The sequence below is a fragment of the Pseudorca crassidens genome, chromosome 7 (genome assembly GCF_039906515.1).
Source record: "Pseudorca crassidens isolate mPseCra1 chromosome 7, mPseCra1.hap1, whole genome shotgun sequence".
Classification (NCBI taxonomy): domain Eukaryota; kingdom Metazoa; phylum Chordata; class Mammalia; order Artiodactyla; family Delphinidae; genus Pseudorca; species Pseudorca crassidens.
This window is the reverse complement of record NC_090302.1, coordinates 6,746,080-6,773,931: the sequence shown is the minus strand read 5'-3', so window position 1 is coordinate 6,773,931 and position 27,852 is coordinate 6,746,080. Positions and strand designations below refer to the sequence as shown.

The window sequence follows — 27,852 nt, the reverse complement described above, 5'->3', positions numbered from 1 at the left end:
AGATTTGAAGCTTAGCTGCTGCCTCTGGGATGAGAAGGGCAGGGCTCCCCAGAGCCCAGGCAGGGAACCATCTCAGTCAACACAAGAACCCCAGTTGGAGGTACTGTTATTATGCCCATTATATAGCTAAGGGACTGAGGCACAGAGGAGTGAAGGGTGGGCCTCAGTCTCACGGGAAATGACCAAGTCAAAATTTGAACCCACACTGAGCCGCGGTGCCTGATCTGATAGCGTTGGCCACAGAGAGCAGTGGTGTCACCACCACCATCCCCCACCTCATGGGTCAAACAGTACACAGTTGCGGAGCCTGGAAGTGCTTCTCTGTGCAGGGCCTTATCTGCCAAGAGAGGGCGGTTTTAATGGGCCTCCCCAGGATGTCAGGTGCACTCAGTCTGGGGGGATGGGATGGGTGCCCGGGTATCAGGCAGATGCCACCCCAACCCAGAGATTTAGAATTCCTCCCTGGAAAATCAGATAATCAAGGAAGTCACGTACTGTGAAATGAGTGTGATCCTTGCCAGAAACCCACAGGGAGCACCAGAGAATCGTCACACGGCACCTTACAGGCAGGGAAACTGAGGCGCAGAGCACAGCAGGGAGCCCCCTCGCCCAACATTTATCGAGGGCCTCCTGTGTGGTAGGGTCTGGGCTGGGGACCTGTTCAGTCCCTGTGCTCCCGGAACTCAGGGTCCGCTGAGAGTGGTCCTCTGTGCACCAGTCATGTAACCATTGTTCGGTTCTGATCCAGGAGGGCTTCCCTGAGGAGGAGACATCTAAGCTGAGGCCTGATGTTTAACAGAAGTCAGTGAAGCTAGTGGGAAGAGCATGTCAGGCCGAGGGGAAAGCAGGTGCAAAGGCCCTGAGGGCGTGAAGGGGTCTGGCCTGCTGCAGAAGAGGGGAGAAGCCACGGAGAAGGCGGAGGGGCAGGACCTCACGGCTTGGAAAAGCCTGCGTGGGCCAGGTCAGTGCTTGGTGGCAGGAGAAGAGGCAAGGTGGGGGGAGGGGAGAGTGAAGGCCGCAACCACGTGGGTGACACCCCAGGACTTCAGGTCTCCTTGGGAGATCCCCGGCTGGGAGCAGGATTGAGGTGGGAGCGGTCTCCAGCCCTGTTCTAAACCCAACTCTGTTGAGCTACTAAAAGAAGAAGGAAGGAGATCAGAAGGGAAAATTCGCAAGTTAGATTTACCCGCGATTCTATCAAACCACCAAAAGCTGTTGGAAAATAGTATTAGGGTCTTAACTCCACAAACGTTGAAAATCCCAGCCTCGAAGGCCCGTGGAGGCCCGGCCCTGTCCACCCTGCACTGGGGCAGGAGGGAGGGGCCAACTGGATTGGGCAGCCTGGCCTGGTCTGAGGGCTCAGCCCACATGCAAACTGGGTAGAGCTGGTGGCTCCCCAAGACGGGGTCTGGGCTTCTCAGAAGTGCGCTGTGTACAGGGTAGAGTTGTTTCCACCCTGGTCTTTGCCTTGTTTGTGGAGGGGGGAGGGGGGCTATGGGGGAGGGAGGGAGGATGGAATAGGGAGGGAGACAGTAGCAAGGGAAGGAGGGAAGAGGGGCGAGGGAGGGAGAGGAGGAGACTGCCTCGTGCTGGGTGGCAGTCTTCCAGGGGTGTCTGCACTGTGGGACACCCACTTTGGTTCCTTCCCTCAAAATAATATCAGATCCCGGGATGGTGGAGCCGGGACGCTGGCCCTGAGCCTGGGGAATCTCCAGGTGGGTCTCATCTGATCCTCACAAGGACTGGACCCCAGTCGTGAAGCTTGACCAGACCCCCAAGCCTGGGTGCCTGACCTGGGGCTCCCCACGCAGACTCTCCCTGGCGCTAACCCACAGGTGTGCTGAGGCACTGTGTGTGTGTGTGTGTGCCCTCACGCACACGCGTATGTACCTGCGCACACATGTGTGTATGTTAAGGTTAGGTTAAGAGTACAGACTGGCTGGACTGGCTGGGCTTAGATCCTGGCTTAGCCCCTTACCAGCTGTGTGACGTTGGGTGAGTGACCCTCAATCATGAGGCATATGTGAGTTATCTGAGGAACCCTGCGGTACAGCCCTTGAAACAGAGTAACTGCTTAATTCTGGCTATTACGATTATTATTCCTTATTATTCCAAAAAGGCTGACGGTGGGATTCCTTTAGGAACGCGTTCTAAACTGGAGGGAGGGGGTCTGTGGATGGGCCCCAGGAAGTCCTAGAAGCTCCTGGAACTGACTGCAAAGCTTCGTGCGTGGGTACATTTTCCTGGACAGATAAGGTCCTTGGCTTTCGTCAGAAGGTTTCATGACCACCCAGAGTTGCGCCTTCCTTCGCCAGCGTCCATGGCACCCCCAGTGCTTGGAGGGCCCACCTTCTGGGGCTGCCCGTTGCCTGGGGTTGCTCGGCAGGGCAGGCGGGTGTCGGGCTGTCCTGCTGACCCACCACTGGCACCCACACTTGGGAGGCCGTGTGTGCCCAGGGACAATGAGCCCCCAACTCAAGGGGGATTATTTTTTAAGGTTGAGACAACGCAGCGCGTTGTAGCTAAACCAGCTCCTTTCTCCGGGATGGGGGAGGCTCTAACACAGATTTCAAAGGCGAGCTTTGAATAAACAAAACACAATAAAAATAACCTTAGAACCCAAATGCTGAACGGCAGCCCCAGACACATTGAACCAGCTGATGCCAGCCCTCTCGACAGGCACAGCCCACCAAGGGGCGCCTGCCAGGAGCCTCCATGCATCTGGGGCCTAGGGGAGATGCACCCACACCTGCCCCCCTCCCCCGAAGGCCACCTGGCTCAGCCCCACCCTCCAGGCTTTGCTGGGACTCCCGCCAGCTCCATCCTGGTGGCTCTGTCAGGCTGGAAGGGTCCTTGGCCCAATTTTCACCTGCTGAAGTCAGGGGCCTCCCCCTCTGGCATCAGGGAAGCTGTGATTATATGGCAAGGGGCAGTGCCCCTCCCCCAGGGAAATGTGAACCTGCTCCTGGGAGGTAGTGCAGCTTTGCAGGTTCCAACCTTGGTTCAGCTGTGTGACCCCAAGATGGTGGCCACACCTCTCTGAGCCTCATGTCGAAATGCAGATCATCACAGTACCTCCTTCACGGGATGGAGCTTTGGCTCCCTCCACGGTAGTCCTTGAAATTAGGACAGGAGAGAGGCTGTCAGGGAGGCCTGGGCATATATGAGCACGTGGAAGGACCATGAGTCTCTGTACACCAAGGCCAGGAGCCACGCCTGGGCCACCAGAGCACCCACACTTGCTGTGACACTCTGGGTCTCAGTTTCTCCATCTCTACAATTAAATGACCTTGAAAGAGGCTTCCCCGATTTCCTAGTTAGACTGACGAGTGGAAACACTAAGGGCAGAAAGTGTGTGCAATACAGCATGTATATAAAATCGACACCGCACCAAAAAACAAACAGAAAAAGTCAGTATCACCATACACAAATACACGCGTGTAAGCACTTCCTTGTATGATGCAGAATAACTCAGGAAGGTGCCCAGGAAACGTTGTTACCTAGTGGGAGGGGCCAGGGCCTCGTCGGGGACGGCTGAGCAGGGCTTTCTTCTCTCTGGTTTCTGGCCTCTGCCTACCGACGCTGGGCATGCGTTAGTCAGTCGATACAGACATGCAGGGGTGTTTTTAAAGTCCCCTTGGAGATTTGCTGGTCCTGACCTCCTGCCTCATGCTGACCCAGCTCCCAGGGAGCTGCCCTGAGGGAGCTGGGGACCCATGAAAGGATTTGGGGTCAGGAGAAAGCCTACTCCTAAGCCGATGTGTTACTGCCACCTCCAGCAAACCTCGTGGACCCTCCTGCCAGCCCTCCCTGTAGTCCCAGCCCAGCATTCACCACAGTGTAATGTCTGTGTCCAGGACCAGCTATACAGTTTGCAAGGGCCCAGGGCAAAGTAAAAATGTAGGGCTCCTTGCTCAAAATTAATTAAGAATCTCAAGATGACGGCGTTAAACTCAGTGGAGGGTCCTTTTAGGCAAGCCCCTGTGTGGCTGACTGCAGGGGTCACACACTGTGAGCCCAACCCCATCTGTATCTGCCTGGCCACCACGATGTGGGCTCCCTGAGGCAGGAGTGTGTCTGTCTTGTTCACAGAGCCTGGTACACAGTAGATACCCAATAAATGTGTTCTGTGAATGAATACGGGAGAAGGAACAGAACTGAGGTGTGGGCGGAGTTTACCATTGATAGTCAGCCTGTGTATGCTGGCTACAGTCCTGCCCTCCTGGGCCTTTCCCTCTGGGCCAGAGGAAATCTGGGGCTAGTTTTTCTGGAGGAGGAAACCCTCACCTCAGAGAAGGCAGCTGCCCTGTGCTCCCCTGCACACCTGCCTGTACATCCCTCATCACAGCACTTCTCACTGACTTCTCCTCTGGAGCTCAGCTGTGTGACCCTGGGAAAGTGACTTAACCTCTCTGTGACCCGGTTTTCTCATCAGTAATATGGAGCTAAGGGTGTGCCTACTTCACAGAGCTGCGCCCTCCTTCATGGATCAGTAAGCTCTGAAGCATGGCAGTCTTTGGACCGATGTCTGTACAAGGACCTGCTCGATAGCCTTTGTCACTGTGCCTCTGTGATCCCCGGCGAACTCTGAGCTCCGTGAGGGCAGGGCCCAGGTCTGTCTTGCTCACGTGGACCCTTGGTTAACATGATGGAATGGCTGTGGGCTGTCAGCAGTTACTCGGGAGCCGCCCTGGGGAGGCATCGTCCCCTGGAGAATGCACATGAGGGATCCGGGCTGCCTGGGCCAGCAGGTCCCTGGAAGAAGATTCTTTGGGGTTTGCTGTGCCCTGCAGCTGGGGGAGCTGGAAGCCAGCCCAGAGCCCAGATGGGGGCTCCCTGCGAGCTTGCGGGTGTCACCGCCATCCCCAGGGCTGCCAGGTGCAGACAATAAATCCGGAAACCCTGGCGGGTGAGTCATTAAGGGTCCCCAAGGCCTCATGATGGGAGATGGCAGATGAGCCGCCCCTGGCTCTTTGGGTCCAAGTGCCACCACTCAAGAGGGTTCCAGAACCCAGTGCTGGGTCCAATCTCTGCTGCTGGCTCGGACTCCACCCAGCATCCGAAGCTGGCTCTGATGGGCCCAAACGGCACAATGAACATCACCAGTGTCACCCCCTTTCCTGAGGCTGTTTGCAGGGGAATGTTGAGGCTTGTGGAGGTGGCAGCATTGTCTCCATGGAGGGGGTTGACGGCCCCCCGCAGGAGCCCCTGGAAGCTGCAGACCATCTGTCACTTAGGGCATATTTGGGAGGGAAGGACAACAGGGCCCCAAAAGGCAGAAATGTCAGGGAAAGAGAGGACATGGCAGGGCAGGGCGTCGGGGGGAGTTAGGATAAATGGCACAGACAAAGGCAGTAGGAATGAGCAGTGCGCAGCCCCACATGGCCGGGGCAGAGGGTGTGTGTGTATGTGTGCCTGTCTTGGCTAGGGGAACTCCGGCCCTTCCTCCTGCGTCATCAAGAGCCCTCCTGGGCCCCTTGCCCTACCCTGACCCATGCTAAGAATCGTGGCACCAGCCTCGCCGTAGGGCCTGTAGCAATCACCTCCCTTCCCGCGCTCTTGGTCTGCTGTCTGGTTCTGACCATGCCTCCATCTCACTGTCGTCAAAAGGCCCAGGTGTCCACCCTGGGCCCCCAAAGCCCGGGCCTCCCCTCACAGCACTTGTCACTGTGTCCTGCAATCGCCCATTGGAGTCCATGTCCCCCACCAGACTATAGTGTCCTGAGAGCAGGGCTATGCCTTACTGTGCTCCCAGGGCCCAGCGTGTGTGTGTGTGTGTGTGTGTGTGTGTGTGTGTGTGTGTGTGTGTGTGTGTGTGTCAAACAGTAGGTGCTCACCGAACTGCCCGCAGAATGAAAGTGAATGAGCCCCTGGGGCAGCTCATGTCCCCAGAGCCCACCGTGGGACCTGCTCTCTCGGGTTCCATGTCTCCAGTGGCGCCTCATTGCTCTCCGAGCTGGGGGACAGGGACCCTCTCTGACCACGCCCCTGTCTGGAGGCAGCGCTGCCCTCCCGCCTCCCCGCGGGTCCAGCCCCACCCTCTGGGCAATTCTTGAGGCTTGCGGCTCATAGGACCCTTTGCTCCTGTCCTTTCACTTGCCAGTCTCCACATCCTCCGCAAACACCACCTCCAAATACATCTCTCTCCCTCCCTGACCTTGCCCCCGGTCTCCCTGCCTCCAAGGTGCCCTTCGTGCAGGAGCAAGGAACCGGGGCAGGAAGGGTCCTCCAGACCCCCCTGCTTGCCCTGGGGCGAGGGAGCCCCAGGATTGTACATCATCGGCATCTCTTCCTGCTGAATTTGAATCCTGACTCCAACCCTTCAGAACGAAGTGACCTTGAGAAAGTGATGAACCTCTCTGGGTCTCGGTTTCCCAGCGACAAATGGTTGTGAGAGGACACGGGTGTGGGTGGCTGAAGGCTGGGCACTAGCATAGGACACGCGTGGACCTAGTCCCAGCTCTGGCTCCTGCGCTTGGCATGGCCTGGGCAAGACCCCCTAACTTCTCTGGGCCTTGGTTTCCTTACCTGCAAACGAGCTAAGGAGATGCCCTTGCAGCGGGTGGAGAGGCCCAGTGAGGTGGGGACTGCGAGGAGAAAGGAGCATTTTCCTGCTTCTCCCATCACTTCCTTCTGCCCTGGGTTGGGAGTCATTCCTCCCTCCCCGCCACCCCCAAAACTAGACCAGCTCCCACTGCCCCCCAGCCTGGGTTGGCCCCAGTCTTCCCATGGTCCAGGGCCGGGGTGTGGGTGGCAGATGGAATGGGGTGCGGCTGCTATTGTGATAAGGGCAGACAGGAATTGGAAGAGACCGGTTGGGGGTACGCCTGCCCTGCCCACCCCCAGAGATTCAGGGGGACCCTGAACTTGTAAGCAGCAAGAGCTGGGGCACCAGCTCCAGCCACGGCCACTTCCCCAGCCTTCCTGCCGCACTGCTCCCAGGAGCCCAGGCGGGATTGGCCACCTGCCAGCCCTGAGTGGAAATGTACCAGCGAAAAGGACCCTGCTGGGGTCCCTGGGGAGGGGTCCATCCCCTCCCTGCAGCACTCCCTCCCCTCCACTCCCCCTTCTTGGTCACCCCACATTCAAGTTCAAGCTCTGCCTGCATTAGGGCAGGGGCATGTTGGAAAGGTCTACAGAGGGCTGGGGTGGAGGTTGCATCTGCGGCCTCCAAGGCAACAAGTGGACTCTGGAATGTCGGGGTGCGGTCGCTGGGAGACCCTAGCTGGGGAGGACGTGCGCGTGTCCTCTGTGAGTATGTGGGGTTTCTAAGTGTCGTGGTGTGAGTCTTTGCATGGGTGTGAGTGTGGGTGTGGAGGTGTTTGTGGTGCCTATCTGTGTGCGTGTGTGACGTGTGTGCGCGACGAGTGTGTGGTGTGCGCGTGGGGCGCGTCTCCGGGGGCCTGTCTGCGGCTGTCCCTGTGTGTCCCTGCGTTTCTGCTGGCAGTGGCGGGAGGGGAGGCTCGGGGCTGCCGCTGAAGGTCCTCTTGACGCAGAATCCATGTTTGTCGAGGAGGGGAAGAGAGAGCGGAGGGAGGAAAGGGGAGGAGAACGGAGAGAGGGAAGGAAGAAATGGAGGGCTGGGGCGGGGGCGAGGGGGGCGATGCGAGCGGAAGGTAGGCCGGCGAGGCGGGCGGCGGGGGGGGGCAGAGAGCAGAGGGGTCCCCGAGAAACCGGGCTGCGGGACCCCGCGTGGCCGCCCGCCGGGCCCCCATCCCCAGCCCACCGGGCAGGTCCCCGCCGGGAGGCCGCTGTCCGGCCGCCCCGCTTTGGGAGCCCCGACGCCGCAGGGCCGCTCCCCGCCGCTGTGCGCTGCACGCGGGACTCAATCTTCAGTGCTCGTGGCTGACGGCGCTGTTGCAAGCTTAGCAGTATTTTGGTTGAACAACGAAAAGCGAGAAAGAGAAGTTGGGGGTTGGGGAGCCTCCCCTCCCCGCCCCGCGGTCCGGCAGCGAACTCGGGCAGGTGGAAGGAGGCGGCGCGGCGCAGGGCCGGAGACGCGAGCGCCGCGCGAGGGGAAAAGTTTCCGACCCTTTAGCAAGAGGCTGAGAAGTTTCGGCCGCGCCAGGCGGCGCCAAAGCCAGGCCAACACTGCCCCCGCGTGGGCGCGGCGCGACGCTGCAGCCGGTGGCCGGTTTGGGGTCCGCCGCGGCTCTGCCGGGGGAAACTGAGGCTCGGAGAGGGCCAGGTGGGCTGTGCAAGGCCACGAAGAAAAGGTGCAGTAAAATCAGGCCTCCTCCGGGACCCGCAGGCTCTCCAGGAAATATGAGTATTCCGGGGGGCAGTGGGGGAGGAGTGAAAGTCCAGAAAGTGGGGATGGAGGGGATAGGTCATCCCAGGGATCGGAATCCCACTACACTCCCCAGTGAAGGGGAATGGTAGCACTGCTCCCACCCATCCCCACAGGGTTGGTAGATCCGTGGCCTTTTCTGGAGCCAGGGCCCTCCTTCGAAACAGTTCTCCCCCATCCACAACCCGTCCTGGCCCTAAAATCCCCACGGCCGGTCCAACCCAAATCCCAGCCTTTGCTATTCAGCACTGCGCCTGGGTGTGGATTCCGTGGCTGTTTCTTCACTGGCCAGGAGGTGGCGATAAAGACCTCGATCCCGGCCTTGGCGAGGGGTTGGAGCCAGAGCGCTGCTTCTAGGAGAGAGGGGAGGGGCCCAAACTTTGCCCAGCAGTTGGAACGCAGGTGTGTGGCAGGGCCAAACCCGGCAGACAGGCAAATGGGGGTGGAACTGCTGGGTCAGTGCAGCGGTCGGAAAAGCTCCAGGCAGTTCCTGCCACCTTGTCTTGTGCCACCACCTGTGTGACCCTGAACACTGCCCCCCTAAGTGGGAGAGAAACATCTGACCCCTGCCTACCCAGATGCTTGCCCTCCAGGGATAAGACTCTGGCCTGGGAACACAGAAGACAAATGTTTGTCCCTTTGGCCACAGTCTGGATGCCCTCACCCCACAGGGGAGGTCCGCAAGCAGCCTTTGGTTCCCATCAAAGATGGAGGCTGGGCTGGGGGAGGTTGGGGCAGGTGCCTGTTTCAGGTGTGGGCTGATCTAGGTTGACAGAGGCTTGGTCCCAGGTTTGAGATGTGTGGCAGGGTCTCCCACCTCCCAGAAGAGGGGCTCATTTGGAACAAGCCTGACCCCTGAAGATGCCTTGCCCCCCCATCTTCATCCCAGCTGTGACTCCGCCCCAGCCCTCCCCCTGGCCCAGGACCCCCAAAGACCAGCAACTAGGAGAGGTTTGTAAGGTGAGCCCTGACGGCAGATACCAGCCACCGGGGATGTGCGTTTATTTGTGGGTCAGGGAAGGCCTCTCCTCACCCCTCCCCCGTGTCCACACCTGGGCTTGGGCACCAGCAGCCACTCACCTCTGAGCGCGACGTGATGTTGACGGCAGGGGAAGCTGGTGCCCCTTAGGGCGGCCTTGTTTCAGGACCGTGTGCGCAACACCAAGCTGGGCAGGAAGGACTCCTAAGGCGAGAAGGGGGACCAGCTGGGCGTTTGGGGGGCCTCTGGGCAGGAGATGGGGTTCCCTGGGCCCAGGGGGATTCTACACCACAGCCCGAGGGGGCAGGCACTGTGGTCAGCCCCATTTTACAGATGCGGAAACTGACACGAAAAAGACCCCACCGTTCGAAAGTTCGGAGCTTGCGATCTGAACCCAGGCAGCCTGGCCTGAGAGCCCACCCCTTAGCCGAGCACATACGGGGGTTTCACCCAGAGCCCTGGCCACCCCACTGGGCACCAACCCCCACCAGGCAGGGGGGCTCCAGGTGGCTGGCTGCCAGCAGTTGCTCACTAGCTTCCGGCTCCAGGAACAGGGCGATTTGCCCACCTGCTCCAGAAAGGTTTTGAGGTGCCCCCGCTCCGCTGCCTCTAGGTGGTGGGCCTGGGGATGAAGGGCAGGCTGCTGTTCAGAGAGGTGTCCTCAGAGAGGTGGTCCTTCGGCTCCAGGGTGGACCTAAGGGGGACAGGAGCCCATGAACTGTGTGGACCCTGAGTCCCAGGTCCACCCATGGCTGGCAGAGCCCTCAAGGGCCCAGACCACAGCTGGACCGGGAGGTTTACAGGATGAGGAGATGCATGAATCCCATCCCCTTCCACAAGGCCTCACAGGCCACGGGAGTCCCAGCTGAATGAGTTGGCTGTGGTGTCCTCCTTGGCCCTGGGATACAGGGCTTTGGGCAGACTCTCCAGCCATCTCCCGACACTCCCGAACACCTGCTCCGATGCTGCTGACCCGCTGGCTGTCCTGTTCTCGAGGATGCCCTGCCGGACTGGAGGAGAGAGAGCACGGGTGAGATCTCTACCCAGGCGGGGCACCTATACCCCCCCCCCTCCTCCCTCTGGCAGGCAAGAGCTGGCAGAGTCCCGTCTCCATGGCAACCCAAGGCTCCCAGGGCCTTCTGGCTGCCTCCAGGGAAGGCTCTGGTTTTAAAACTATCCTGCATGACTGTTTCTGCCTCTATCACCGAAGCTGTGCCCCCTCCCCCCTCCCCACACCCCCACTCCTGCTTTAGCCCAACATGGGCCCCATTTCCCACAGTCGGAAGGCCAGTCGTCCCACCATGTAAATCCAAGAGACGATGCTGAGAATCCTATGGGGATGGAGGGTGTTTCCTGTCCAACAGCTGCCCCTCCGGCTGGCCAGGAACCCTGAATTCCTCAGGATGGAAAGGGCTGGGAAGCAGCCGCTGAGCTCCACTCTGGTGTTCTGGGGTATGACCGCAGCCCAGTGGCTGTCAAGGAAGTGTCTCCCGGGCCAGCCAACGGCCATTCCCAAGAAACTTTCTCCAGGTGCTCCCTCTCCTTGGATTCCCAGGGGTGGCCAGGGGGCACCCTGGCGTCTCTTTTCAGCTGCTGTGTCATCTGCCCTCAGGGCCTTGGCTGCCCCATCGAACAACCAGAAGTTGGGCAGAACTGCAGCTTCCACCTCCAACTTCCTGTGACCCTGAGGGGGATGGGTCGGGCTCCTTCTGAATCCGCCAAGGCCCTGGATTTTGAGGGCTTTGCCCCCAGCGAGGCTTTGGGGCAGCCGATCCCTGAAAGCGCACACAGTCGGTGCTTAATAAATAGATGAGGCTGTTGGACTGCTGGATCCTGAGAAGAGAAGGGGCTGGGCAGATGGGGAAAGCGGGCCTTAGGAAAGATCGTACCAGAGCAAAGACGTGTATTCTTCCCACCGCTTGACACCCACTTCAGAAAACACTGGAAACTGTGCCAACACGAACAAAGCTCTGCCTGGGAACCTGGGCCTGGTGGTTGGTTCCTAGCTTCTTTGCTGGACCAGGCAGTGCCAGCCTTCCGTGGAGGCGTGACCTTCTAGAACTTTCTGGGCACCTCCCAAGCCAGGCCTCTGAGGTCTGCCTTCAGGGATATGGGAAAAGGATGCTTCGGGTGCCTTTGTTCCTACCTTCTCCAGCCCCTGGAGGCCATGTGCGGGGTCTGCAGGCTGAGGTTGTGGGTTCCAAGGTGGGCAGATACAGTGTGTGGGAACCCTTGGCAGTGAGAAATCCTTCCGTGGTGGCCAGGCCTGGACAGCCACTGTTTCCTGGGCCACAGCTGCAGCCTTGGGACATCTCTGCTGGACCTCAGACCCTCTACTTGGTCCTTGAGGGTCACCCTAACAGCCTCCGGAGAGGCCAGTTCAAGGGCCTCCTCCACAGGATCAATGGTCTCTTGGGCTTTTTGGCCGGCCCCTAACTCCCAGGACCCAGGGCCACAGCCTCTGCTCTTCAGGTTTCAGGCTGGAACTTTCTGGAGTCCTGGAGCTTCCCTTGCTGTCTGCTCACCTGCACAGCTGCGTTCCCAGTAGCGGAGCGCTGTGTACCGTAGCGTCTCATCTGCAAACTGCACGCAGAAAGGGCAACACCGCCTGCGGTGCCCTGAGCCTTCCCCCGAGGAGCTGTGGGTGAGCACGGCCTTGAGCTTGGGGGCCTGTGTAGTGTGGGGCCTGGTGAGAGAGATGAGAAGGGCAGGGGAGGACCAGGGCCTGAGGCCCCAGCCCCTCATGCCACCCTGACAACACACATCCACCAGGCCAGAGCTCCCTGTGGGATCCTGACAACCACATCTGGCCTCTCCTGAGCACTTCCTGCCCTTCAGTCAATGGCTTGTAACAGGCATCAGCCCACCAAACCCACACGACTCTGTGAAACACGATTATTATTCCCATTTTACAGATGAGGAAACTGAGGCACAGAGCGTTTTTGTTTTTCGTTTTTTGCAACTTGCCCAAGATCGCACAGCTGGTTAGGGGTGGAGCCAAGATGTGAATTCTGGTTCCAGAGCCAGTTCTCTTATATATCAAGCAATTCAGCAGAGAAAATAAGGAGATGAACTCCGGAGTCAGGCAGTCCTGGGTTTCAGTCCTGACTCTGTTGAGCCTGAGTTTCTTTGTCTGTAAAATGGGGATCATTGTTGTGCCCACCATACAGGGTTGTGAAGCGATGACAGGGACTGAAAAGCACCGTCCCCCGCACCACCACCCAGGCCAGGGTCTGCAGGGCCAAGGGTAAGCATCTCTAACTGAGAACTGTCCTTATAATCGTCAATTTCAATTATGCCCCTTCCCAGTCCTGCGACATGGGGCAGACTGCCCTCAAGTCTCCATTTTACAGTTTTCCCTTTTAAATTATGTACTATGTATTGCAGACACGATAATAGCATCCTTATAAGAGTCTGGTGAGTATCAACTAACTTACGTGAGGCATCTGGTACAGGGCCTGGCAAGGGGCCTGTGCGCAATGAAGGGTATCTGTTATGGTGACATTTATTAATTTCAGCCTCCAGAGCAAGGCTGCAGGAGGGCTTGCTTCATTCATCCACAGCTCTGTTATTCAGAAATGCCACATTTGACCTTACGTACAATGCTTATTGATGTATCTGACTCCATGTATCTGTCCACATCTTTATGTCCGTTTGGACACAGAGGGGACGCTTTTCATAAGCCCATTGAAGAGCCAGGCATCCAGGAGATGGCCAAGACAGTGTCGGCTACAGGCGTTGGGACCTAGTTATGCAACAGCTGTTTGCTTATCCATGCCCGCTTGGTGCTGGCCTCAGGACCAGCCAAAAGCTTGCCCCAGCTCTGCCCACTGGGCTGAAATCTCAGCTTCTCCTCTCAAATGCTGCTGGAGCGTGTTCTAATGCACCCAGCTGTCCCCAGCAGGGCCTACTAGGGAACCCCACACACCTTAAAGTGCTCAAGAATTAGCTCCTGAATGTGAAACACTGTTGTTGCTTACATTCAAGATAATGCGTTCCACACTCTTATTTATTATATCTTATGAGAAGTAGTGTGTTTATTTGGTCTGATTGATTTAAAGTTCCTGGGTTGACAAATGTGTTTCATTTCTGGCACCTGCTCTGATCCACTGGTGGTGTCTGCCTGGAGCACTGTGTCAGGAAGGGTTCTGAGGCTCAGTGGGGGAAAAGTGCTGTAATCAGTTAGTACTGTCTGCCATGGGTCCAGGATGAGAAGGAATGGCAGGTCTAGTGTATTTCCTCTCCCTGGTCTTTAAACTCATGGGCAATGCTCTTCACCTTTCATCCATGTTTAAGCCTGTTTAAGCAGGAGGAATTATTTCTGTATTCTTTTCCCCTTCCATTAGAGCTACAGCATCTAGGCCCAGTTAAGCTCTAATGCCCAGGCTCTTCCTACCCCCATCCCTTATTTTACTTCCTCCGATATTTGACATATAGTAAAAGCTAGTAAAGGTTAGAGGAAGAAATGGATGAATGAATGGTGGGTTGTGTGAAAGGATGGAAGACTGGGTAGCTGGGTGGACAGATAGATGAATTAATGAAAAGGTCTTTTTTTTTTTTTTTTGACCGCACCGCGTGGCTTGCAGGATCTTAGTTCCTGAATCGGGGATTGAACCTGGGCCACAGCAGTGAAAGCACCGAGTCCTAACCACTGGACCGCCAGGGAATTCCCGAAGAGGTCTTAATACAAGGATTGGATCTTAGGAGGATGGGCACATGTATGGATGCATAGGTGGGTGAATGATTATGTAGATGAGTGTGTAGACTTGTACGTGGCTTCAAGACTAAAAATGGATAGCATCCTGGACTTACAGGTGGATGGAAGGATTGGTAGATGATCGATCACTGGATTCATGGGTAGATGGATAGAATTGTGGGAATTTGGGGATAGCTGGATGACTGACTGGCTGGCTGGATGGAGGGATACGTGGATTAATGGATCAATAGGAGACCTGATTCATGGGTGGATGGATGGATGGAGAGATTCATGAATAGGTTTTAAAAGACCTGGTTCACAGATAAGATGTATGCAAGGATGAATGGGTGAATGGGAGAATGAATATATGAATGGATTCATCGATGAATTATGAAGGTGTTGGGAGAAGACCTGATTCATGGGTGGATGGATTCATAGATGTTGATGGACGATCCTTGAACAGGTTGGGAGAAGACCTGATTCATGGATGGACACACAGATGGATGAACAGGTGGACAGATGGATACATTCATGGGTGAAATGTAGAGGAAAGAAAGGAAGGAAAGAAATGCCCTTTCTCCCCACTCCCCTACCCCATCCTCCCATAACGCACTGATTGGTCTTCTCGACCGTGGTGAATTGAGAGTGACCTCTCCTGAAGGAGAGGGCAGGTATCTGATGGAGCAAGATCTTCTTAAGACTCTTCTTGAAGTACAATGACTGGCCCCTGGAAGACAAATAGGCCACACCTGGCATGAGCGATCAGGATCCCCCATAGTCAGAGCATTGATGACAACCCTGTTCCCACCAGCAGGTCACTGACACCCCAGGTCTGGGAGGAAGGAGTAGCGGGGACACTGCGGAGGACTTCCAGAGTGTTCTGACACACCCCTTTGATGTTGTGATGGTGAGGATGCTGGGAGCCAGGAAGAGGTGGAAATAGTTCTGAGTGTTCTCTTGGGGACAATCCTTACCAGGCTTTTCCTGGTTGCATGGCCTTGGGCCTCAGTTTACTCATCTGTACAATAGGGGCAGTGGTAGACCCGCCCTCAAGGGGTGGTTGCCATCGCCAGGACTCTGCCGGGCATACTCTGCTAACACTGCCATTATTCTACGCCAGGTGGTGGGACCCCCACCGGAAATGACTCAGCCCCCCCGTGGGGGCCGTAGGGGCCTCACTCGGTGGTCGCGGCTGCTTCGCAGACTCAGCCCTGAGCTGGCGCAGGAACTGCTGCGGCCGGGGAGGAACTCTCCTAGGAGGTCGCCCAAAGAGTCGGGGTTCCTCGCACTGTCCAGGCCCGGGGCGCCGGTTCCCGGGCCTCGCCGGCCAAGAGCGTGGGCGGCAGCAGCAGCGACCTCAGCCCTTGGTCGGTTCCGGGCCGCCCGCTGGGCCACGGTGGGCAGGACGGGCAGGCGCGACCGGGGGCACCTGACGCCCACCCCGGGATCCGAGGGCGAGGACTCACACGCGGGGGCCTCCCACCACTCGGCGCCGCCCTCCGAAGCCCTGGAGCCCCCGGAGGCCCCCGCGCCAGAGGCTGCTCGGAGCTCGGGCAGCAGCAGCCTCGGCAGCAGCGGGTCTCTCCGTCTGCGATCGCCACCGCTGGGGAGCCCCTCGGGCGCCATCTGCTGGGCACAGGAGCTGGGCCGACGCCGGGGCATGTCTGAGGGCATCCTCAAGCCAGTGGGGGCGGTGCCGTGTGAAGTGGAGAGGAGGGCGTAGACCCGCCTCCAGGCCGTAGCGCCCGGAGCGGGGCAGCGTGGCTCGGGGCTACTACCACTGGCTCGCCAGACAGTAAGTGGCTTCAGGCTTGAGCGTCCCGATCCTCTGTTTCCTCATCCCACCGAAAAACGGTGACGGTGAGAGTACGCACTTTTTGAGTTACTGTGACGTTTAAATGGCTTAGAATAATGACAGGCACGTTGTACGTGCTCAAGGAAGCCTAGCTGCTGTTGTTATTATATTTTAAAATTATTATTTAGGATTTAGTCTCAGCTCCACTACTTATTAGCTGTACCCTTGGGCAAGCCAATTAATTAACTGCTCTCAGTGCCCTCATCTGCAGAATGGGGATAACCCAGCGCCTGCTCCTTTGTGAGAATGAAACAGCACCACGTGGTAGAGAGCACTTGCATCTGGAGTGTTCAACGTGCTATTACTGTTATTAGCGCTGGGGTGGGAACTGGGAAACCTGGAACCAGCTTGAAAGGGTGACCTGCCCAGCAGCTGCCCATTCCTTCTGGAGCCCCAGAGTCCCTTGGGTGGGAGCTTAGTGAAAATACAGATGCCCCAGATTCCGATTCAGAGGTCTGGGGTGGGGCAAGACATTTTTAACAAACTCCCCCTTTGGGAGACAGAGCCCCAGCTCCGCCCCCCATTTCTTTTCTTTTCTTTCTTTCTTTTTTTTTTTTTTTTTTTTTGCGGTACGCGAGCCTCTCACCGTTGTGGCCTCTCCCGTTGCGGAGCACAGGCTCCAGACATGCAGGCTCGGCGGCCATGGCTCACGGGCCCAGCTGCTCCGCGGCATGTGGGATCTTCCCGGACCGGGCCATGAATCCGCGTCCCCTGCATTGGCAGGCGGACTCTCAACCACTGCGCCACCAGGGAAGCCCCCCACCCCCCATTTCTGACACTGGCATCTCAGAGCCTGCTTCCTCCCTACCACACCCCACTCCCAGATTGTTGTCAGCTCTGAGCTGGTTTCTAGTGTCACATTCACCCTAGTGGGGCTTTGGGGCGGGGCCGGAGACGGTCCCCTGAAGTTAGAGCCCCCTACCAGGTGGGCTGCTCCTTGGAAGAGCCCGTCTTCCCGGCTTGGTCCCTCTGCTGGCCCCTCCCTGCTGCCTCCATGGCCTCTTCAGGGTCATTATGATCCACCCCTCGCCCAAGGTGAAGTGGGCACTGAGGCTGGGGGGCAGAGGGCGGGGCTGTTGTGCTCAGGATGCCAAGGCTGCAGTCACAAGGGAGCGTGGGACTCCTGGCCAGGGCAGCCAGGCCCAAGCCAGGGATGGAGGGCCCTGGGTTCAGCTACCCTCTCTGGATCCGGGAGGCTCAGGTGGGTCATGTTTGGGCTGGGTGGGTTTGGAGGTGGAACTTCCACTAGAAGACTGGGTAGTAAGAATGCGGTGGGCCTGGAGACTATGAGGAACGAGTTGTGAGTCCATGCTCTGTTCCTGCTTGCTGTGTGGTGCTGGATAAATCTCTCCTTTCTCAGGGCTCCACGGTAAAATGGACTGTTGGCCTCCACCTGTGACTCTTGGCTGGGAGGGGGCAGGGAAAAAGCTTGTATTGTAAAACTTGAGTGGGGGACGAGTGTAGTTTGGACCAGTAATTTCACTGGCCTGGTAGGATTTTACAATTTGAAAATGAATAAAATGACTTTGGAATTCAAATGACAAGATGTCTGCCTGGAGGAGGCATCCCAGACAATGTAATACATTTCCGAAAATACTCCTCAACCAGGGATGGAAGGGCATACCTCCTTGGGAAGACGGAACATTGTGTGGGGAAGGTGAGAAATTTTTATATTTATTCTAAGTGTTTGTGAGTTTTTAAAAAATGGATGAGGAACACCAGACTACCTAGATGATTTCTAAGGAGGCCTCCAGCCCTTACATGCTGCAAACATTTATTGAGCATCTACTATGTGCGAGGCTTGGGAATTCAGAGATGCGAGAGGCTTTGAGGTTAGTGGACTGGCCAGACCTGGAAAGGCCTTGGAGTCCAGGTGTAGGGAAGGGAGTTTGTCTTCCATTGACAGGAAAAAAAGGTAGGGGTGGATTTTTAGGCACCCCTAAAAAAGCTAGGCTCAGAGCTGCCCCCCAAAGATTATAGAAACCTCCAGATTGAGATTGCCCAAGATGTATCCCCTTGCCATAGTGACATGGAAAATGAAGCTTGGGAGAGGAGCCCAGGCCAGGGGAACCAAGTCTGACCTGCAGTGCCCTAGCGAGGATGCCACATAATACGGACAGATTTGGGGGACTCAAAAGCAGGTGGGGCTTTTCAGGGCACCCCCCCCATAGCTTTCTCTTCATTAGAGCAAACACATTTTAAGCCCCTCCTTGGTGCGACGCCCAGAGGAAGGCACTGTAAATCTAAGCCAGGATGTCAGTTCAGGAAAAAAGAACTTATGACGAATATTGTGAATATGATGACATAGATGAATATTATGACGAATATTATGAGTCAGCTTCTATTTACTGAGAGCCGGCTCCAAGCACAGGGCTGAAGTCTTGACGCATAATATCCCACAAATTTAACCCTCAGAGCATTCCATCTACCTGGCAGAAGTGGAGACTGAGGCTTGGAAAAGTTCACAAGGTCTACCTACCTGCAAACTCTCATTTCCATCAAGGCTGCTTCAGGGACCGCTCCAGAATTTCTGTGTATGGCAGGAGCCTAGGGGAGGGCAATCTTTTGGGAACAGAAATTTCATGGATTTGCTCTGCTTATTTGGAGTGGCAACCCCTTGGCACTGTCAAGGGTATTTTTCTTCCTTTTTTTTTCTTTTTGATCTGTATATTTTAAGATATTAATTGTTATGGGTGGGATTAAGGCTTGCATAAGGCTCCCCCTCCCCTTTTTACCCAGTGGAAACTCCACAGAACGCTCGTTTTTAAAAGTCCAGCCGTGCCGGCTCCTAATGAGCTGCAAGCTGGAGGCGGGACAGGGTCGGCGCTGCGGTTTTTTAGAGTTGGAAGCTCTTCCCGGGACAGTACTCGAGTTAGGTCCGGAGCCCACGGGGCGGAGCCCTATGCGGCCCCGCCCCCGGGAGCCCGGAAGTGACGTAAGCGGACAAAGGCGGCGCGCGCCGCGAGGTGTAGCGTCTGGTAGAGGTTAGGTGGAGCTGCCTGGGGGCTGCTGGGGTCTTCGCCGCCGCCGCCGCCTCCTCCCTCCCTTCCTTTTCCCCGTCCTCTTCTCCCGGGTCCTAGGAGCCCCCGCGTGGGGTGAGTAGCGCGAGGCGGAGCGGGGGACGGCGGCCGCCGGGAGAGGGGAGGCCCCGGCCCCCAACGGCCTGGGCGCCCTGAGGCCCCGGCTCCTCACGTGACCCGGGCGCGAGCCGGCAGGGCCCCACGTGCGCACTCCGGGGAGGTCCGCCGGCAGGCCGGCCGGCCCTGGGCCCCAGGTGGGGTGGGAGGAGGAAGGCCGAGGCCCCCCCAGGCCTGATCAGGGCACTCCCCCACGCCGGCCCCCGCCGCAGCAAGTTCTTTTCCCTCTCTGAGCCTCAGTTTCCCCTGTGAGAAACGGGTAAGGAGAGCACCCACTAGGAGGGTGGGTGTGAGGATTGAGTAAAATGCTCAGATCAGAGTCGGGCACAGGGTAGTGCCCGGTTACATAGGCGTTGCTATCATATTTCACCTTGGACCCGACCCCAGTTAGGGGTCAACATAGGTGCCGCTCAAAAGACAGCCCGCCGCGAGGAGCCCTTGGAGCCAAGGTCAGCCTGTTGGCAGAGAGGCTGCCGTATCAGAAGGCCCAGGCTTTGCTGCCCATCAACTGTGATCTCTCTCTGGACCGTGGTTTCTCTGTACAATAAGGGATAGAACCAGCTGGTGGCAGAGGCCTTGCGGGTGGGGCTGGGCAGTACTGCACATGGTCTGGAGGTATGGAATCTGCCCAGTGAGATGGGATGCACCCCTGAGAGGACTAGGGCCTTGACCCAGTAAGGAGTCTGGATTCCGTCCTTGTTCTGTTCCTGGTTTTCTGTGTGTGTGCATTACTCCATGAGTGGAATGGTTTTTCTCTCTGTGAACTAGGGGCTGTGGGAGGGTTGAAGTACACGCAGAATGCTTTGGTGGAGACTAGAAGCCCTAGAATCACAGACAGAGTCACCAAAACCAGCAGGGTTTCCATGCTTCCGTGGATGGGAAGCTCACTCCCCTCTGCGGATTGGCGGAGCTGAGTCACTGGAACGACCACCCGGCAGTACCAGTCATGATCCCTTAGGTGTGGCCAGCACTCTGGTTTAGGGGGCCTTTCAGCACATTTTCTCGTTAGGGCTTCACACTTGGCGGAGAGAATCGATGAGAATCTCATCTGACAGAGATTTTGGGGATTAATGCACGCCCAGCAGTGTATGGAACACTTTACGCTTGTATATCCACGTTTAATCCTCACAGCTTTCCTAGAAAGTCAATGTTGCTGTTCCCATTTTATAGATAAAGACACGTAACTGAGGTTGTGTCTTATCTGCGCTTACACAGCCAGTGAGAAGCAGAGCCAGGATTCACACCCGGTTCATTCAACTCCATCAGAGCCTTTGTTTTTAAATCCCGCTCCCCCCCCCTTTTTTTTTTGGTCTTCTTTACTCCCTCCCTCCCTTTCTTTTTCATAGAACACCCTGCCATTCTCAGAAGTCCAACGGCTGTCCACACAGAGCCAGGGAGAACAGGCCCTGTCCACGAGGGTGTGGGAAGGAAGAGGTAACATCAAGCGGGCTCGTGCCTTCCGATGCTTCCAGGCTTTTCCTTAGAGACTGGTAAATGAGGACGAGATGAGCCTGCAGAGCCTGACGGTGACAGTTCCAACCCCATTCTCTTCCATGGATCCTGGGAACAGAGTAATAGCTGGGGCGGCTGGCCGGGGTGGCCCTGAACACCTTGGAGGGGGGCGTGGGTAGGTGGCCAGATGATCATGAAGGATTCACAGACACATTCCACTTGCTGAGGAGCAGAAGTTCCCTAGGAGCAAAGGGTCTCACTTCCCCTCCAAGCTAGCCCAGAGTGCAGGAAGCCAGACCGCCCAGGCCCCTCCCCTGTCCCTGCGGCCATGTGGCTCCTTCCTTGCTGTGATCCCAGCAGGGCAGAGTGCAGGAGGACCTCCTGCGGGTTGACTGACAGCCCCGCCGTTCCCTCTGACTCCTAGGGACCTCCTGCCCACCTCAGTCTGGACTCTGGGAGGCAAAGTGTAGACAGGGCCCCAGAACTCATGTTTACTAATGAATCCAAGCTGTTAGGACAAATGTCAGAGTTATGCTTGCCATTTCCCGGCCTAGATGTGCCTCCCCTGGCTTGTTCCTAGAATGTACCCGTAAGTGGAATTCTTGTAAATTGGATTATTCGGGGGACCTTGACATTTAAAGGAATCATGTTGTAAGGCTTTTGGTAAAGCAAAAAATTGTATCGTCAGTAAAGGGCTTCAGTGATACCAGGTTTGAATGATTTGATTTTTGTCTGCAGGATTTTCTTAAAAGTGGAGAATGACTGGCCGCACAAAGGTCCTTCTCCGATTCATTCAGCAAAACCAGTTGGTAAACACCCACCTCGCAGCAGGTGTTAGGCTAATGGTGTAGACTTAGCGTCCCTGGGCCTCCTGGGAGGGAAGGCAGACAGACAGGCAGAGGGAGTACAGCCAGGGAAGCGTCTGGCCCCGGATTTATTCTGTTCATCTGATCGGAAGGGAACTTGTTGAATACCTATGAGCTACGAGACGCAGGAGAAATACAGTGATACATCTCAGGGTGTCGCCACTGCTTTCTGGAGTTCCCAGTCCAGTGGGGTGATAGACGCAAATACAAAGCCAGCAGTTCGTGTGAGGGGGACGGGGCCGGACTCGCTGAGCTCGCCCGAGTGGGAGCACGGCTGCGTGGCCGGCTTTGGTGCTGTCCTTCCTGAGGGGGACAGGGCCGGACTTGCTCAGCTCGTCCGAGGGGGAGCACGGCTGCGTGGCCGGCTTTGGTGCTGTCCTTCCTGGTGACAGCGGAGGGGCTGGGAAAGAGTTGCCGTGGTGCCTGTCGGCGGGGGCTGGGGAGCCCACTTGGCCTTTCAGACCGCGTCCACGTAAGCAGCCCCCAAACCCAGGAAGGTGGATGGTAACATTTAAGCTGCTGGCTCCCTCTCCTGTCAGTTCTCAGGGAGCTACGGTGACACTTACTGTGCCACATCTGCATTCTTGGGGACTGGCAGGTCTCCACATGCTTTTGCTTGTCACGTTCCTGGAGGCTGGAACGAGAGTTCATTCTCACAAGCAGCGCGCCGCTTCCTCCTGTGGGCTGGGGCGCAGGTGTGGGACGCTGCCGTGAGCCAGGGCTGGGGGCAGTATTTAGAACTGAGGCCCCCCAGCCTGTCACCCCGAAGGGCTCTTGGGTTGGTGCCGTAACTGGAACCGTCCTCATTGGAGTCCCAAGCCCTGTACCTGAACAGGGAAGGGAGGGGATCCGTCTGAGAGCTGATTCGAGAACCTGAAGCGGGGGGGGAGCCAGGGGTCTCTGGGGGCACAGTGGAAGGGGTCTATGGAGGGTGGAAACAGTGGCAAAGCCCAGGTCTAAGGGCGACCCTGGTGGGGCCTGTGGATGCTGTCGGCTCCCTCCTGTTCCGCAGAAGGCCCGCGTGTGACCCCTGTCCCCGGGGAACGCCCGGGTCCACAGAAGGAGCCAGGTCCGGGGACGAGGCGGCGGCCCCCTTCCCATCTGTTCCCAGCAGCCAGGCCAGGCCCTCCCCCGGTGCCCCAACTGGCTGGCTGGCGTCTCCGGAAAGGGCTGGCCGTGGCAGAAGTGGAATTGCGTCAGGGAGCAGCATTTCTGAGTTGTTTGGCTGGGGTGGTCCTGCTGCTTCTGGAAGGTTCCTTGTCTTCCAGGACAAGTTCAGAGTGCAGGTGTATGTCGGAGGCTAGCTACAGCCATGGCAGTGAAGATCCTCAGCGCTTCTTGTTTTGTTCCCCTGCGCTGCTTCTGGGCCCTCAGTTGTGTGTCGAAGGCCCGTGCTTGTCCTCAGGGCGCTTTTCTGTTACTTCTCTTGAAGCTCTTAAAGCACTTCTCGGTCTTACGGGGGTTTCAGCTGGTTTTGAGGACCATACCGGGAGGTCAGTGACTTAACTACAGCCCCGTGGAGTACTGTAAAGGGGGCGGAGTGAGCCCCCGGGAGCACAGACTTGCACAGCTTTCCTGGGGGACTGGGGGCTTTCACCCCTGCACTGAGGGACTCCTGTGGCTCGGTGCCGGGACGCAGTGGTGAAAAGGCAAGGTCCTACCTCGGGGGCTTCCATTCTAGTGGAGGCCAGACGGTCAGTAAACTGTCATTTCAGCTAGAAATACGCACTCCGAAGGCAGGAACCACGGGCATCGGGTAAGCGTGTTGGAGGAAGGCACCTTAGACTGGTCAGGGAAGGCCTCTTTGAGGTGACACGTAAGTGAAACCCTGTGTTGAAAATCAGCTGCTCACGGGGGAAGGCCCAGGGCTCGGCAAACGCACGGGCCCCTTGACCTTGGGTAGGATGCCACCGTGTGCATCGCCTCCCTCCCCTACACGGGGCTCGTGGGGTGCCTGGGTCGCGGTGAGTCGTGAGGGTCCAGTGGCCAGCGAAGAGTGAGCAACGCGTGTGGGCAGAGGATGGGTGGCTGCTACCCCCGTTCTGTCTCCTGGCACGGCGCTGCCGTTCCTGCACCGTCGCCACTCAGCCCCCGCAGGCTGGGTCCCCGCACCCCCCTGCCCTTCAGAAACTCAGCTGATCAGTTTCGCGTTGTTGACAGACTGGACCCGTGGCCCCAGGCTCACTCAGGGCGCTGTACTCCAGGCCCCGTCTGCCAGGACGGGCTCACCTCCCACACTCTTTTCTCTGTCCACACTGCAGCCAGCCCAGCCGTCCCCAGCCCTCTGTGTGGCACGCGTGCCATGCCACCTCTGCTCTGTCCCTGTCCCCTTCCAGAGCATTCCTTGTCCTCTGGGCCCGGCCTTCTCCTGGCTGCTGCCCCGCCCGCCATTCGGAAGGGACGACTCTACCCCTCAAGTTCCCATAGCCCTTTGTGGCTCAACGAGAGTCCTCGTTTCTGCCTCGTGTTCTCGTTGGTTCCATTTCTTCCCTGTCTCCCCTGCTGTAAGCCTCTGGGTGTTGAACCTTATCTGGACAAGCCTCACGGCGGCTGGAACGGCCCTGCGCACGGCGAGCATCTGTAGATGAGCGCGGTGCCTCGGGAGAGGTGTGACCCTCCACCCCCTACGCGGTGTGGCCCAGCTGGCTGAATGTGGCGCTGGCGGTGGGCCTCCGCTCTGCCATCAAGGCCCGGCCGTCTGCTTTCACTCTCCCCTGTAGCCCACGCGGCTGCCAACGCAGCCTTCCAGAAGCACACATCTCAGGCCACTCCCTGCTTAACCTAGAGTAGTTCCGGCTCGCTGCTCTTTGGTGTGAAGTCGGAACTAGCAAACATGACCCTTAGGACCCCGAGTTTCCCGTTGGAAGGGCAACGCACGCGCCTGTCTTCCTGGTTGCTGAGCGAACGCTTCCTCATCCTCGATGTTAGCTGGTGTGTCGCTTCTCCTGACACCTGTGCTCTGCCAGCACCTTGTACCTCTCCGCAGCCCTCACACATGTCTGATCGTGTATCCGCCTGGCCGTCTCCCTGTTCACAGACAGCACCTGGCACAGAGTCAGGCTCATGGGTAACCGTGGACTGGACCCCGCAGTGAGCTTGTTTCTGCGCTTGCGACGGAGGAAGGGAGGCGTGGGGCTCCTCGGGCCCTGCTGGGATCACCCGGAATGTCTGCTGTAGGAGGCTTGGGTTCCTTGCTTTGTTTTCATTTCTCTTAAGTGTAGATCAGGGTTCTCTGTACCTTGGGTTCAGAAGCCACTGAGTCAGGTGTCATGTAGGGTAAGGAAAGAACTAGAAGCCAGGACTCTGGGTGTCCTGCTCTGACATGAAGATAGCTTTGCAGAATGACTTGAATGCAAGAGACGGGGGGCAATGCCCTCTAATGGGTAGAAGCAGGTTGGGGGACACTGGCCACTCCTCTGCGTCAGGCAGGATCGTGTGACCAGCAGAAGCATGCGGGGAGCCCAGGGCCCTCAACCTGGCTGCTTCCCTCCTTTTTTTATTCAGGGACACCGCTGCTGAGTCTGGTGCCTGAGCAAAGACGTGGCTGGTGACAGCATGACGAGCGAGGTGATAGAGGACGAGAAACAATTCTATTCCAAGGCCAAGACGTACTGGAAGGAGGTCCCGGCCACCGTGGACGGCATGCTCGGGGGGTATGGCCACATCTCCAGCATCGACATCACCAGCTCCCGGAAGTTCCTGCAGAGGTTTCTGAGGGTAGGCAGGGCTGCTGTGCTCTCCAGGAGGAGAGGCGGTGGCGCCGGTGGCACTGCCTGCTCTGCGTGGGGCGCCACCTTCCCACTCGCCGCCACAGGGTCACCTCATTGTGTCCACGACCCAGGCCTTGAAGAGCGGGTGGGGCGGGTGACTCACAGGCTTTGCCCCAAGGTCACCCGACAGGAGGCAGCTGTTACGCTGGGGCCTCTCGGTGCCGGAACGGAGCAGTCTCCTCACAAACTGTTCTATTTTTCCAGAGGCAAAACCTTTGCTCTCCTGCCGTGTTTGCAAGCATATGGGCTGTGGCTGTTGGCCGTTCGGCCAGCACAGCTTCTCGTTCCTCGCCCCGCCACCCTCCTCTGTGCCAAGCTGGCATCGCCGTGGCCAGAGCCTCCCTGCCTGTCCCTCGGCAAACACTGAGGCTGCTGCTTGCCCCCTGCTCCACCCACGTTCCATCTTCCCAGATTTGTTCACTGAGTGCCCTCTTCCATCCTTTCACTGCTTGAGTTCTTTATTCTCTCTCTGCTGCTGTCCTTTTAATGGGGTCTCAGGAGTGACAGGAGATGAACGCACCTACTTAACACCTTTAAGTGGAGGTTGGCTTTCACGTTAGAAACATGTGGCCCAGGAAAAGGCTGTGCTGTGCTTACGCCCACTGCTGGCCCCACCGGTGCCAGCTGCCGGCCTGTGCCCAGGCCTGATCTGAGTAGTCAGGGGCTCGTGAGGAAAGGCCCCTTCGCAGTGACAGGGTCCCTGTGGCTTTCTAACCCTTCCTTATAGTCTGTGCCTTCTCTGCTCTTTCAGGAAGGCCCAAACAAGACGGGAACCTCGTACGCCCTGGACTGCGGAGCCGGCATCGGAAGGATCACCAAGAGGCTGCTCTTGCCTCTCTTCGGAGTGGTGGACATGGTGGACGTGACGGAGGACTTTCTGGTCAAGGCCAAGACCTACCTGGGTGAGGAAGGCAAGAGAGTGAGGAACTTCTTCTGCTGCGGCCTCCAGGACTTCAGCCCGGAGCCGCACTCTTACGACGTCATCTGGATCCAGTGGGTGATAGGTGAGCATCCCGCGCCCCTTCTCCGTCTGCCTGCACGTCTCTCACCGCAGAGGCTGGGCTTCCCGAGGCCGTGGGAGCTGAGGCTCTGGCGCTGCTGCAGAGGGCGGCCAGCGGGCATTCCTGGAATCCTCCCTGCACTCGCCAGGACTCCACCTACAAGGTTCACTTGCTTCCATGTTTTGTTTCAACTCAATACCTGCTGTGACCCATTTGGGGACAGATTTTGTTGTTGAAAAGTTTTAATTATCAGTAACTTACTGCATTCAAAGAATGTGGAAATGAGTTTTCATAAGAAGGGCTTTCAGTAAGAGGAAGAGTTGGAGCCCTGGCCGCCCCTCTGCCGTTCGCGGTGAGCGAGCCGTTTTACCACCCGGTCCTGCACCCACTTGGCCTGAAGGCGTACCCAGGGTGCTCTCCTCAGGCTGCCCACCTAGCAGCAGGCCACCTCCTCCAGGTGGGCGGCCCAGGCTGCTGGGAACACGCTGGATTTGCCCTGCACTTTGTGGTCCTCAAAAGCCTGTTAGGAGTTGTGATGTAGGGAAGGAACTCTGTTTGGTACACTCTGCTGATCCAGGCCTAGGAGGGGCGGGTGGAGTGTAGGTGTTGGGCACGGCCTGGAAGTCACCCAGTCAGGGTGACATCCCAGCGGCATACGTTGTGATTGCCCTTGGGTAGGTGACTTCTGAGCCCGTTTCCTCTTAAAATGGGCTTTGGTAAACCCCTCCGGGCTGTTGAAAGCCAGTGGCCCTGTGTGTTCAGCCCTGAGGAAGTGCTCAGCAAGTGGACACGCAGTGGCATGGAGGGGCTGGCATCCTTCCCTCGTGACGGCCTCTGCCTCCCCCAGGCCACCTGACCGATCAGCACCTGGCCGAGTTCCTGCGGCGCTGCAAGCGGGGCCTCCGCCCCAACGGCATCATCGTCATCAAAGACAACATGGCCCAGGAGGGCGTGATCCTGGACGATGTGGACAGCAGCGTGTGCCGGGACCTCGATGTGGTCCACAGGATCGTCCGCAGCGCAGGCCTCAGCCTCCTGGCCCAGGAGCGGCAGGAGAACCTTCCGGACGAGATCTACCACGTGTACAGCTTAGCCCTGAGATGAGCGGGGCTGGGAGGAGAGAGGGACCAGTGTGGGTGGGGGAGGACTGGCAGCTGCACGCGGTCCACACGCTCAACCTCGATGGTTCGGGGGTGCTGAGCGGGGCCACGAAATATACCTGTCTGCCGTCCACTCACTATACAGACTCTTATTAAAAAGGCATAAGGGGACCCAGTCGGGAGGGGTGCCACTGAATGGGGCAGCGAGGCCGGAGTGAGCGGCGGGGACTGGGCCCTGTGGACCCATGCGACCCCTGGGCCTCCGATGCTCGCCTCGTGGGAATCCGGCGGTCCCATCAGAAGTGAGACTCCCTGCTCTCCAGTAACAGCACCTGGCCTTCCTGCCACAGGCCTGGCTGGCGTAAGAGGAAGAGAGTAACCACTAAAGCGGTTGCCGAGGACCTTATACCTCCAGAGGGGAGGGGAGCGGAGCTGGGCCCGTGGAGCCTGCGGCCCTCAGCACCCTCCTGCCTGCGCTGAGCCTACGTGGTGCCTGCCGAGCGGTGCAGTTGATGGGATGTCCACGTTCCGGGTGCTATTTGGAGATGGGGCCCTGGGGCCCTTAACGTGACCGTCACCACAGCCTGCAGGGAGGGGAGAGGCCTGGAGCTTCCCTCTCGGCTGTGCCTTGTGGCTCCTCCTTAGGGGGCATTTTCAGTCAAAAATAAAAGGGTGAACCCCTGTACTGGAAAGGCCTTCGCCAGTG

At 57.8% G+C, this 27,852-nt stretch overlaps 2 protein-coding genes across 16 annotated transcripts; one reads left to right on the top strand and one right to left on the bottom strand.

Moving 5' to 3' along the window:
* NTMT1 (N-terminal Xaa-Pro-Lys N-methyltransferase 1) lies at positions 1–27,851 on the top strand. Of its 15 annotated transcripts, none has more exons than XM_067743002.1 (6): positions 18,801–18,915; positions 19,726–19,915; positions 20,304–20,391; positions 24,780–24,992; positions 25,797–26,049; positions 26,894–27,851. In XM_067743002.1, the coding sequence occupies exons 4-6, from the start codon at positions 24,831–24,833 to the stop codon at positions 27,148–27,150; spliced, it is 672 nt and encodes a 223-aa protein (XP_067599103.1). In that variant the 5' UTR covers positions 18,801–18,915; positions 19,726–19,915; positions 20,304–20,391; positions 24,780–24,830; the 3' UTR covers positions 27,151–27,851. The 15 variants fall into 15 exon arrangements, with proteins under 15 accessions (XP_067599109.1, XP_067599110.1, XP_067599096.1 ...); XM_067742997.1 differs by having other exon boundaries at positions 20,304–20,483; XM_067743010.1 differs by lacking the exon at positions 19,726–19,915 and having other exon boundaries at positions 18,769–18,915; positions 24,780–24,928.
* Positions 9,330–15,639, bottom strand: C7H9orf50 (chromosome 7 C9orf50 homolog). Its single transcript, XM_067745454.1, is given in 8 exon segments — positions 9,330–9,963; positions 10,117–10,279; positions 11,795–12,101; positions 12,438–12,502; positions 14,789–14,962; positions 15,145–15,275; positions 15,277–15,326; positions 15,328–15,639. Coding segments are annotated over 8 exon segments (1,287 nt in total). The 3' UTR covers positions 9,330–9,878.
* Position 27,852: the final 1 nt, after the last annotated feature.

Excerpts from the sequence above, each read along its gene's own strand:
- NTMT1 (XM_067743008.1), top strand. The coding sequence starts at position 24,831 with ATGACGAGCGAGGTGATAGAGGACGAGAAACAATTCTATTCCAAGGCC. Across the intron at positions 24,993-25,796 it reads TCCTGCAGAGGTTTCTGAGG|GAAGGCCCAAACAAGACGGG; the intron begins GTAGGCAGGGCT and ends CTGCTCTTTCAG. Across the intron at positions 26,050-26,893 it reads CTGGATCCAGTGGGTGATAG|GCCACCTGACCGATCAGCAC; the intron begins GTGAGCATCCCG and ends TGCCTCCCCCAG.